The 12,112-nt window shown below is 58.1% G+C and overlaps 1 protein-coding gene across 1 annotated transcript in view; it reads right to left on the reverse strand.

Annotated features, from left to right (window-relative positions):
- Positions 1-7,017, reverse strand: part of TSPEAR (thrombospondin type laminin G domain and EAR repeats) — a 68,083-nt gene extending 61,066 nt beyond the window's left edge. Inside the window, exon 1 of the mRNA XM_081800695.1 lies at positions 6,933-7,017. Coding sequence (XP_081656821.1) covers positions 6,933-7,017 — 85 coding nt within the window. The remainder of the gene's footprint in view (positions 1-6,932) is intronic.
- Between the last annotated feature and the right edge of the window lie 5,095 nt (positions 7,018-12,112).

The raw sequence follows: 12,112 nt of genomic DNA on the forward strand, positions 1-12,112 counted from the left end.
ATATGTGTGATGCTAAGTGAATAAACTTGCCCAGGCGCCTGGGTGGCTCAGTCAGTTAGGCATCTGACTCTTGATTTCAGCTCAGATCATGGTTTCAGGGTCATGAGATCAAGCCCCGTGTTAGGCTCTGCACTCAGCAGGGAGTCTGCTTGGGTTCTCTCCCTCCCTCTGCCCCTCCCCCCTAAAATCAATCAATCAATCAATCTTGCATCCTTGCCTCTATTGGTTCTCTCTGGCAGCCTGGCTTTGTTTCATGATTTCCGATCCTCCAGGCTAACATAACCCTGGCAATCTTGCTGACAAGCCCATCTTGGGAGCATTTCCAGCGGCACTGAGCTGAGGCCCACCCTGGTGGTCCCCATCCGTCCCTCCAGGCTACTCTGGGGTAGCCCCGCTGAGTGTTCGGGACTCAGGTGGCCCACAGCCACCTGGACAGCAGGCCCGTTGGCAGGAGGGCCCCGTTGCCCAGGCCTCCGTCTCCCTGGTTGGTCTAGCAGCAGGAGGCAGGGCCCAGGTTCGCTTCTGGGCTAGGAGGAGGCTGGGCCAGGGCCTTCCGGGGCCACACCTGGGGCGGAGCATTTCTGTTAAACACCAGCCTCCTGAGTCTATCTCTCCATCTCCCCTTGAACTTCAGGGTCTTATTACAATGTCCTGATGCTGCCTTTCTCTGCCGGCACAGGACAGGGACGCACCCTGTCCCCGGCCCCAGGCCTGGCCCAGAGTGGCAGAGGTCAAGAGGAAGACGCCAGAGGGTAAGCGACTTTGAGGGCCCACACTGGCGTCTGAGGCCCAGGCCTGCTGCCCTCCAAGGGTTTTCCCTCGAGGCCAGTCTGGATGGGGCCCCCACGTTTCCTGGAACTTCCTGCACCCAGACCCCACTCCTAGACAGTCACTTCCTAACCTACAACCCCCTGCCTCCATTCTCGCCAGTGCTTCCTCTGGCTCTAGACCCTACCCTGTTACCAGCATACGCCCTCCCTCCCAGGAAGCCATGAAATCCTGCAAGCCATTCCCCAAAGGGAGGTGGTCGACAGTGAATGCCCCCCACCTTAGAATAAGCCTTCTTCCTGCCCCTGCCTCCCTGGGGCCCCTGCCCCTCCTCCCTCGTGGGACCCTGGTATGGAAGAAAGCAGGTGAGAAATCAATTCTCCTGTTATGGGGGCCAGAAGACCCCCGGGAGTCTGCCCACCATGAGCTCCTCTCCACCTTCTGGCCAGCTTCTCCTGCCCCCGAACACCAGTGCCCTGGGGAAGCCCCCACCTGTGAGCCTTAGCCTCTCTGGCCTGTGGCTAAAACCCACAGGCCCCTTGTCAGAAACGTGTATTGAAATGTGTCAAATACAACACTCCAGATTTCAAGGGGAGATAATTGTGTGAAAACACAGTTATCAAAATACTTTTAAAGCAAATGATGCATTGAGATGCAGGCTTCTCCATGAAGGCACTAAGAAAGGGGGGGGAGTGGGTTCTCATGCAGACAGGAGCGGGATGCACATCTGTAATGGGGTGCAGGATGCTGGTGGCTTGGTTGGTGACCGTCCCCATGCTGCCAGGGTGGCAACCCGCATCACCTCTGCATACCTCATGGTAGCTGGGTCTGCATCAGGGTTAGGAAAAATTCAGGGCCCTGAATTCCACCCGCCAACGCTGCCGGGAGCCCACTGCTCACTCAGGGAAAGCACACACCTGGCCAACAGCAGCCGGCTTGAACCAGAAAGGAGCCCCACAAGCCCAGCCTCCTGAACTACTGCTCTGCGGGGACATCAGCGGCAGTCTGTCCCCAACACCTGTGCCCTTTCCCTGGAGCGACCCCCAGACACGCGACAGGCGGGACCCCCAGCCTGCTGCACCCTGGCCGGTCACCTCCGGACAGGGGATCCGCAGCCCCGCGCCGGGCGCGGCCCAGACGGACGTCTGAGCACCTGGATGCGCAAAGGCCCAGCGGGGCGTCCACACCGGTGAGACAAATGTTACAGCGGGGGTCGCCCCGGGTTCTCCCCGCGGCGCGCGTGCGTGCACGCTCATAGACGCTCACGCGCTCGCGGGCGCTCACACGCGCACACGCTTGTAGGTGCACACATTCACACTCGCGGGAGCACACCCGCCCGGCCCCGCCCGCTCCTCCCGCGCTCCCTGCGGTCTGAGTCCCCCCACCCCTCCCGCCCCACCCCCGCACGCGTCCCTCCGGGACCCAGAGGCACCATCTAAGCTCCATCTAAGCAGGGCACCGGCTTCCGCGGCCGAGTTCCCCCTCCCTCCGATTTCCGAGCACATGGGGCATCGCGGGGTCGGGCAGAGGGTCGCGGAGCCGCTCGCTCACTGAGCCCCAGGCCCCGGGCGCATGCTCCTTCGGGCGGATCCGCGGGGTTAGGAGGCGGAGGGTAATATCCAAGGACCAGGTCACCCATCGCTCCCCTAGACTCAGGGTGGGGAGAAAGAAGTGGGCGCCCTCGTGCCCCCTAAGCCAGGAGCTCAGAATCCACCTAGGAGGACGCGGGGGGGGGGGGGTAGGGCGGGGGGGATGAGGCGGGGTTAAAGGGGGTGGGGCGGCGCGGGTTCTGCGCTGGGGGGAGGGAGGGGGTGGGCAGCTGGGAACCAAGTCCAGACTAGAAGCATGCCTGGGGGCTTGTTGATTCTACTGTGGGAAAGGCCACCTGTGAATACATGATTAGCCCTAAAGATCAAGTCAGAGAACCTGCAGACAGCGTATGAGGTTCCAGGATAAAAATGAATATTCTTTGTTTCCTAACTTTTATGCAAACAAGAAAGTGCCCTGGCCTAATGGGTGAGAATTTTTAAAAACGAAAGTGAGCGTCAGGGTGACAGAGCCAGGCTCCCCTAGTGGCACTGGGGACCCAGGTTGGGGCACGGCCTCTTCTGCGCTGGGGAATGAGAGGGGTGCCTGTCTCTGAGATGGGGGGGAACAAAGGTGAGGGGTGCCGTGGGGTCTCCTGCAGAGGACAGGTCGCTGAACCTGCACATACGGACTAAATAAAAAGCCTCAGCACGACCAGTGTGGTGACAGTCTGCCCCCCACTGCAGCAGCCCCCCCCCCCGCTGCCCAGCGCGGCGCGAGGCGTGGCCTGGGGGTGCGGAGCTTAGATCGGACCTGGGGCCCCGGCGGCCACATTCCGCCCGGAGGCCCCCGCACCCCGCGGACCGCTCCCGGCTCAGAGTGGGAAGCCGCCCAGGGCGCGTGGACAAAGGGCGGCTGGGACACAGAAGCAGTCCCCACTGCAACAGGCTGAGAGGCTCACGCCTGCTCCGGGAGCCGCCAGGAGGGGGCGTCGTGCCCACGCAGAGTCTCCCGGGAACCCGCGTTGAGGGCCTCGCGGAGGGGCCAGGGTTCCCCAGACTCGGGCTGGAAAGCACCACCCTCCTGCAAGCTTCCGTTAGAGAAGCCTGAGGACAAAGTTGGTGGCTCCTGAGAGCAGCCCAGGCGGTGGGGGGAGGGCTTCTTGCCCCCCAAAATGCAAAAGAGGCCCAATGCTGCCCCACACTGCCAGACAGCTTTTAAAATGCACATCTGTTCCCGTCCTGTTGTGGGTACTTCTCCAGGGCCGGGCTCCCCACAGGCACCCAGAGCCAGAGGACAGACTGCCCCACCCACTCCTGCACCCAGCCCTCTGGGGTCCCCTGCCCCCACCCTGAAGGTTTCCTCCTCTGCAGCCCCCCGAGCCCCTCCCGCGCTGGGGGAGGAGGCAACTGCCAGGGCCTCTGTGGGCTGGCGGCTGGCGCAGCTGTGGTCTGAGCGAGGTGCGGGCTCCACCACTGGGGAGGGTGGGCACAGCACTGTCCCTGCCTGGGGACTGAGCGAATGAAGGAGGCAAGACTCTTAGACCAGGTTCTGAGCGTCACCAAGGCCGAATCCCGGTGAGGAGCCCACCCAGGAGTGTTCCCAGGTATCTATGTCCCCGGGGGCACCAGGTGCAGATGAAACGGAAGACAAGACATGGTGATCCTGACACCCTGCAGCAGCTCAGAGCTGTGCTTCCTACACCTCCCCTGCACCCCCAGGCCCCTTGGAGCCAGCCGGCCAGTGACCCCTGCCTGGGAGGGTCCAGCGTAATGCACATGATGTGCCCAGCATGGCTCCCACAGACTCCCAACGCCCTGGCCTTCTGTCCCCGTGCAGACTGGGTGTGGGATAGATGACACTTCCCCAGCATCACCCCTCCCCACCCACAGCTGCTGCTCCCCCTGATTCGAGCCCACATCCAGAACACAGCCCACCCAGGTGTCTCCCCCAGGACAGCCCCAGCCAATTCCTGGCACCACACACACCATGCAGCCCAGAACCACGGATGCCCAAAAGGAGCTAGGAAGGATCGGAGGGACCCATATCTCAACCATTTTGTCCCGAAGCCGTTGGCCCAGCTCAGTGGAGCGGCTGAGGGGTCCACAGTCAGAAGACTGAGGCTGGCTCCTGGGGTCAGGGAGGCCAACAGCTTATAAAAGGCATCTCACCGCAGAATCCTGCCTGCCACGCTCATCCCCCAGGGAGCCCACCCCAACACCCCACACAGGCCCCGAGCCCCCGGCCACTCTGCTCGGGACTCCCTTCCACTCTCCCACCCTGCGCCCGGTTTCCCTGGCCTGCACCCCCCACCTGCCCCCTAGTGGCCTTGTTCATGCTGACCGCCTGCCAGGTCATCTGTCTGGCTGGGCCCAGGCTCTCAGAGACTTGACCCATCCTCAGACGCACCTGCACCTGTTCAGAAAGGCCCGTCCCCAGGCCCCGCCTCTCAGCAGAGGGTCTGAACCACACACTGGGCAGACCTTGAACCCAATGTCCCTATCGCTAAAACCCCAGCCTGGAAGGGGTATCTGCGAGTGGTGAGCCCCACCCCCAGAAGGGCACTGGTGAGCTGCTCACCAGCCTGAGCTCCTGCGTGACCCTGGCCATGGTCTCCCCGCAAGCCCAGCCAGCTCTCCGGCCCACACTCCAAGCCCGCCCCAGCTGTCCGGCTCCTGCTGTGTCTGCTTTGCAGGAAAGCCGCACAGACAAGGCCCTCCCTGCACGCCCCGGCCTCCTGGACTGTCCTCCCCACGCCTCCTCAACGGCGAACTCGAACTCGAGGCCCTCCAGACTCGACGTCCCTGCTCGCCCAGCCCCTGGGCCACTGTGGCCTACCTGCCGCCGCAGAGCACTGCGTTAGCTCTTTCCCTCTTTCCAAGGTGCAGGCGTAAGCATTCCTCTGCTGCCCCCACGGGCCCCCACAGCCTTCCAGTGATGCCTACAGAGGGCAGCCCGAGGTGGCCCTGGCCATCGGAGCTGCCCAGCCCCCCAGCACAGCACCCCCCCATCGAGGGGTACAGAAGCCCTTGGGGATGGCCCGTCACCCACTGGTCACTGCTGCAGACTCATCTGTGTCCCAGACTCAGGGCCAGGCCTTCAGAAGCCAGCGTGGTGGCCGCCAAGGCGCCTCCCACCCACACAGCGGGGCAGACATGCGGGAGGCCCGAAGGCCACTGGGATTCACCCCCACCCCAGCTCACACAACCCAGCAGTGGAAACTCAGGGGCCTTTCAAAACGGAATGGAATCAAAGTGATTTTTTTAACCATTGAAGTCCTGACTTCATGCGCAAGTGTGTTGGAAGGACTCCAAACGCAGCAGTTCGATATTATTTACCTGTCTTTTATCTTTCCTCCCGAGTCCCCGGTGTTTGTAACTGGGTCATCTTTTAACTATCTGCACCAGCCTTCAGGGCAGAGGGGGCGGGCTTTATAAATAACCTTTATTATTACCGTGCAGGTTGATGCTGTTCCCAGGGCTGAAGGGAGCATGAAGGTGCATGTCAGTGACTCATCCCCCAACACAGAGACTGCCGTGTGCTCAGGACAGCGGCTGGGCTTGGCGCGGCCAGCGGCGGTGGGCGAGGGGGGGTCCTTCTGGGGCAGGCCGTTCTCTGCTGGGGAGGGGGCAGCCTTCTGTCCCCTGAACCCCGGGGGACTTCGCTTGGCCACAGGCTCACTAGCTCCTGTATTGTTTGCAAATCGTGAGTCCCAAGGCAGTCACTGCAGGCAGGAGCCCAGAGTGGGGGTGGGGGGCCTTCAGTCCTGCCCCCACCCTGCCCACTGCTGCTGCTCCAGCAGCCCCGGGGTCTGCTCACCTCCCACCTGCCCTGGACACCCAACCAAGCATTCCAGACTTGGATCATCATCCGTCATCTCCTGGTCGTGTCATTGGGAACCAAGGGCCATTAGAGCCAAGAGCTATAACAGGGAGGGGGCCCAGGATGAGTAATTTGCAAATAAAACTGCAACCACACTGCAAACCATCCCACCCCGCTGACCTCCTGGTGAGGCTGCACGTGCTCGGTGGGTCTCCAGCTACCAGGCCTCCTTTTCCTGTTGCTTTGTTCTTAATGTTAGTTTTGATAAATAAAATCTCTAGGTAGAAACTCCAGAAGGATACGGTGATGTCATGGTCATTAGCGAGTCAACAGGGCCTTCCTAAAAGCGGGGGTAGCAGAACCTCCCCTCGAGGAGCCAGCCAGTGGCGCTCTCCCCACGTTGGCGTGGGAGTTTGGGGCTGTGGGATGGAACAGCCAGCCCAGGGGCGGCCCTGTGCTTTGCTAAGTGCAGACCTGGGGTTCTCTGTGCTTGGGCCCCACGAGGGGCTGGCTCATTCCTGAAACAGGTGCAAGGCCCTTCCCCAGGAGAGTACACAGGTAAATACTGGAATACTTGTGAAGCCTTCAGATGGCGGCGGGCTCTCGCTTTGAACCCGGTCCCCACCCTGTTAGCATTTCCACTGAGCCGGCCTTCCCCATCCCTTTCATCTCTGCCTCTGCCATCCCCCTGTCCATCCCCCCGGGCAGACTGCTGGTGCCTCCAAAGCAAACCCGGGCACCCAGGAACGGGGGACCAGAAGCGGCGCTGACCCGCAGCTGCACCCTTCCCGGCTCCCAGCTCTGTACCCCCTTACCTGTGCAGGGCTCCCATTGCCGGGTGCCTTGGCCTGGGGTCGCCAGGGCCGAGAGTGCCACACACAGCATCAGCAGGACAGACATGGGAGTTCCGGGTCCCAAGCTCCATCCAGGGGCCCTGCCCTCAGCCCCCAGCTCCTCCTCAGACACCTGGGCCAGCCCTTCCGGGGGTGGCAGCGTGGGGGGGCGGGGGACAGTCACTGTGAGGGCCACATGCCGGAGTCCTGCGGCAGGGACAGACGGCCAGCAAGGGGTGGGGGACAGCAAAGCTTCTGCGGGCTCTGCGGGGGGGCAGCTGGTGCGGGCAGGTCGGGGCGGCAGCCTAGCTCATCTCCGCACGGGCTTGGGTCCCGCCGCGCAGGTGACAAGTGACAGCATCCCAGCTCCCCGGAGATTACTCATTGGCAGAGCACGCTTTTCCCAAAGGAAAGACAGAAGCAGATCGTCCAGCGAGAGCTGGGAGCCAACCAGAAAAACTCCAAGAACCTGTTTTCCTCGGGTGCAGATCCCGGGCTGCCTGCCTTAGGACAGCCACCCGCGGGGGGGCCAGGGCGCAGAGCCTCTGCGGGGCCGGCTGACAGCGGCCGTCCCCAGGAGGGGCTGGCTGGGAGGACGGCTTTTATCTGGTGCCCGGCCCTCCCCAGGGTGTGTGGGTTTGTCAACTGTTGGGTTTCAGGAATTCCCCTCCGGAGGGAAAGTCCTCCCCGGGAACAGCTAATGAGAAGACTCGGGGAGGATCGCCCGGGGGAGGGGAGCGCCAAGCACACAGCGGGAGCCTCATTTCTTCCAGACGAGGCCCAGGGGTCTGACCTCCCAAAAGCACAGTGGACACGAAACGCTGCCCCAGGCAGGACAGCTCTGAAGTGTGATTGTTCTTTTTTTAAAGCACCGGGCCGCAGACCCCTCTCCAGGGCTTACCAGGGCCTTCACCCCGCTCCCCCGCCAGTGCCAGATGGCTTCCCCAGGTCAGCAGGACCCCTTCCGTGGGCCCCCGAAGGGACATCTTCCTCGCTGCCGAAGGACAGTGCTGTGGCCGCGGACACCACGCCTGCCCCCAGGTCTGGGGCTCGCCCAAGGTGTTTGTGACGGGGGCAGACCCTGGGCTTGGGCTTGTTGGGGGGACTGGGTGGGGGGAGATGAGAGAGACAGAGACAGAGGTGCAGAGACAGAGGGAGGCGGGGGAGAGAGAATGTCCAAGGCTCTGCATGAAACTGCCTGTGGCTGGAGAGATTCTCTCTGTTTCTGTCTCTAGAAAGACAGACAGACATCTCCAACAGCTATTAACAAACGCCGTCTGTCTTAGTCACTTGGTTCCGGGTAACTGAGGTCCTCAGAGGGAAACCTGGAAAGGTTGCCCGTGACCGCATGCACAGCGCCCGGCGGACCCTCAGGTGGCCTCCCTCACCCCTGCTCCAGGACCCCCGCCAGCCCAGCACAGGGACAGAGCCTTCCTGACCCCACCAGGCAGGCGCCTGTCCCAGGATGGTGGAGGGACAGAAAGGACAGCTGTCTGAACCAGACGGAGTCTCCCTCTCTCCCTTCCCCATTGGCAGAGAACTTTGAGGGTCTCGGTGGCCCTGGGCAGTCACAGGTCAGGAGGGTAGGGGACTTCCCACAGGACACAGACCCAGGCAGCATCCCTGTGACTCCCGCTGACCTCTCCACCTGACATTGGCCTCCGACCCCACGTCTCCTGCTGACCTCTAACTGTTGGTAAATGATTATGCATCATGTTGTAACAACCGGGTCTGAGGAATCACAATCCTGCTACCCTGAGCCCTCCTGGGACCGTCTCCTTCTGTTACGTTCCATCCAAGGAACACCAGCAATGCTCAGTGACAAACAAGGGCTCATCAGGGGAAATCCTCTTCATGCGTACAACTAGAAAAACATGTGCCCGAGCGCAGAAAAAAAGCTCAGAACTTCCTTCTCCGGACTGGCTCCTGTGTCACCCCGGACAAGCCACTTAAATGCTCCCAATTCTCATTTCCACGTCTGTGGAAGTGCCCGGTGGGACCCGCATGGCGGGAAGAGCCCATAATTTAGGTGCCGGATGTAATTTACATAAAGTGGCACCCAGGCGAGGTCGTGCTGCACACGGGCTCGGAGACGCTGGTGAGGAGGAGGAGGGGACGCGGACGCAGGAGCCCCTGTCCCTCCCTGGGCCCCCGAGCAAGACAGGAAGCCCTTCCCTCCAAGCACCCTGGCCCCGGAAACCCCTCACCAGCGGCCCCCGGAGTCACGCTGATGCAGACGCTGCTGAGGGCGGCAGGTGTGAGAGCAGAGTCCCCGCCGCACACCAAGACCAGGGCTGTTGTGATGGCTCACAGCCCGCCGGAGCCTCGCACAGCCGGGTTTGCGCGCCGGGGGACGCAGGCTGCGTAGGCAGCGAGACGCGGGCCCAACCCGCCCGGCACCGAGGCAGGAGCGGCCGACCGCGCATCCGGGTCTGCTCGCTGCCTCCAGAGGAAAAACAAGTCTGTCCCCGCACGAACGTCTCCTGTAACTCGGGTGCAGACCGCCACTCCCCTCGTCCACCGTGGTGACAGAGGAGGACCTCATTCGCTCTGCGGGCGACACGGGTCGGCCCGCCAACACGCACACCACGGGCCTCCGAACGTGGCCACAGTGCGTCGTCGTGTGGCCAGAGCGAGTCCGCCTCTCCCAGGTCGACATATCCCAACCAGGGAGTGACGCTCTCTCCAGGAAGATGAGAAGTCACAGCAAAGGGGAAATTCGAAACAGTAACTGCAGGTTAGAGAAGAAGACGCTGAGGCTCTATTAGACTAAGCCGCCCTTTGGGAGATTAAATTGAACCTCAGGGGCTCTCAATAAAGACGCAAAAACTCCTCCGGAATACAGACCATAATTTGACATTTAGTGACCCCGGTTCTAAGGATGATTGAAAGGGTCTCTGGGGAAGAAAGAGCGCCTGGCGTGTGACAGCGAGTCCAGATAGGCACCCGGCAAGCTGGCCCCCACCCAGCGCCCAGCCTTGCCCCCGTCGGCCACTGGGCCACTGTGTGCAGGAGCACAGACTAGAATCCCGTTCTAGAAGTGACTTAGGGGGACTCGTTACTGAAGGAGAGAATAAGAGTTTGTTTCTCTTGTCATGTGATGAGTCCTTTGGATGGTAGTGCTAGTAATCCTCCATCTGCTAAAGGGTAGCTGCAAATATTTTCCCCTATCTCTTCTTTTTTGATCCTTTAAACAATTTTTCTGATGCTTTTGTCTTTTGCCAAGTATTTAAAATTTTTATTTAGTCAGCAACATTTTCCTTAAGACTTCTGGGTCTTAAAATACAACTTCTAGATGTCTCCGCTGTTATGCTATGTTTCTGTTTGGCTCCCTGTTCCATCTGGGGTGTGATCTGGGGTATCTGGAATGCACTGACTTGAGCTCCGTTTCCAGAAAGCTGTTATGCACGCACTATTTACTAAATGCCTCTCCTTTCCCCACCACCTTGAAATGTCACATCTATGATGGATTAGGCCTCTACACATACTTGGAACTATTCCATTAATCTCTGTTCCACTAATCTCTTTGTCTATTTCCTTTGCCAACACGTTATTTGTGCGTGTTTACAGTAAGTGCTCATACCTATAGATCAAGGGCATACACACTAGCTTTCTCACTTCAAAAACGTATTGGTGGTTCTCTTTTTCCCTTTCAGAGTTTCCCTTTCATGTGAACTTCAAAAATTATTGGTTCTCATTTCTACCTCCAAAATCAAAATCAAACAAGCAAAGATATTATAGGAATACCTATTGGAATGGCAGTAAGTTTATAGATTAATTTCAGAATAATGGACATTTTTATGATACGAAGTCTTCCCACTCAGAAACATGGATATCTCTCTGTTTATTCCAACCTTGAATTAAGTTCATCAAAAAATTTTTATAGTTTTTTTGTTTTGTTTTGTTTTTTTAAAGATTTTATTTATTTATTTTGAGAGAGAGAGAATGAGAGAGAACACATGAGAGGGGATAGGGTCAGAGGGCAAAGCAGACTCCCTGCCGAGCAGGGAGCCTGATGCGGGACTCGATCCAGGGACTCCAGGATCATGACCTGAGCCCAAGGCAGTCACTTAACCAACTGAGCCACCCAGGCGCCCTATAGTTTTGATTACAGAGGTCCGACACATTTTCTGTAAAATTATTCCTGTAAATGTCTTGTACATTTATTTATAATTTTATCATCATTATGAACATTATCCCCCCCATTTTTACCTGTAATTAGTTATTGGTAGTATAAAGAAAACTGGTTCATTTTAGTACAACTATCTTGTATCTAGCAACCTTAAACTTACTGATTCTAGAATCTCCTGTTTTTCTAGATAAATACTGTCTGCCAAGAAGAGTAATTTTGGCTCTTCTGTTTTAATATGTGTACCAATTTGTTTTCCTTCTCTTTTACTTAGAGCAGGAATGACCACTGCATTTTCTCAAATTTTTTAAAATTATTTATTTAAGGGCGCCTGGGTGGCTCAGTTGGTTAAGCGACTGCCTTCGGCTCGGGTCATGATCCTGGAGTCCCTGGATCGAGTCCTGCATCGGGCTCCCTGCTCAGCAAGGAACCTGCTTCTCCCTCTGACCCTCCCCCCTCTCATGTGCTCTCTCTCATTCTCTCTCTCTCAAATAAATAAATAAAAAATCTTTAAAAAAAATTATTTATTTAAATTCAATGTAGTTAACATATGGTGTATTATTAGTTTCAGAGGTAGAAGTCAGTGATTCATCAGTCTTATGTCACACCCAGTGCTCTTTCCATCACGTGCCCTCCTTCATGCCCGTCACCCGGTTACACCATCCTCCCCACCCCTCTCCCCTCCAGCAACCCTCAGTTTGTTTCCCAGAGTTGAGAGTCTCTCACAGTTTGTCTCCCTCTCTGATTTCAACTTAATTTATTTTTCCCTCCCTTCCTCTATGCTCCTCTGTTTTGTTTCTTAAATTCCACATATGAGTGAGATCATATGATACTTGTCTTTCTCTGACTGACTTATTTCCCTTAGCATAGTACCCTCTAGTTCCATCCACGTCGTTGCAAAGGGCAAGATTTCGTTTGTGGTTTTTTTTTTTTGATGGCTGCATAATATTCCATTGTATATATATACCACCTCTTCTTTATCCATTCATCTGTCGATGGACTTCTGGGCTCTTTCCACAGTTTGGCTATTGTG

The sequence above is a fragment of the Leptonychotes weddellii genome, chromosome 1 (assembly GCF_054177405.1).
Source record: "Leptonychotes weddellii isolate Sample4059 chromosome 1, ASM5417740v2, whole genome shotgun sequence".
Lineage (NCBI taxonomy): Eukaryota > Metazoa > Chordata > Mammalia > Carnivora > Phocidae > Leptonychotes > Leptonychotes weddellii.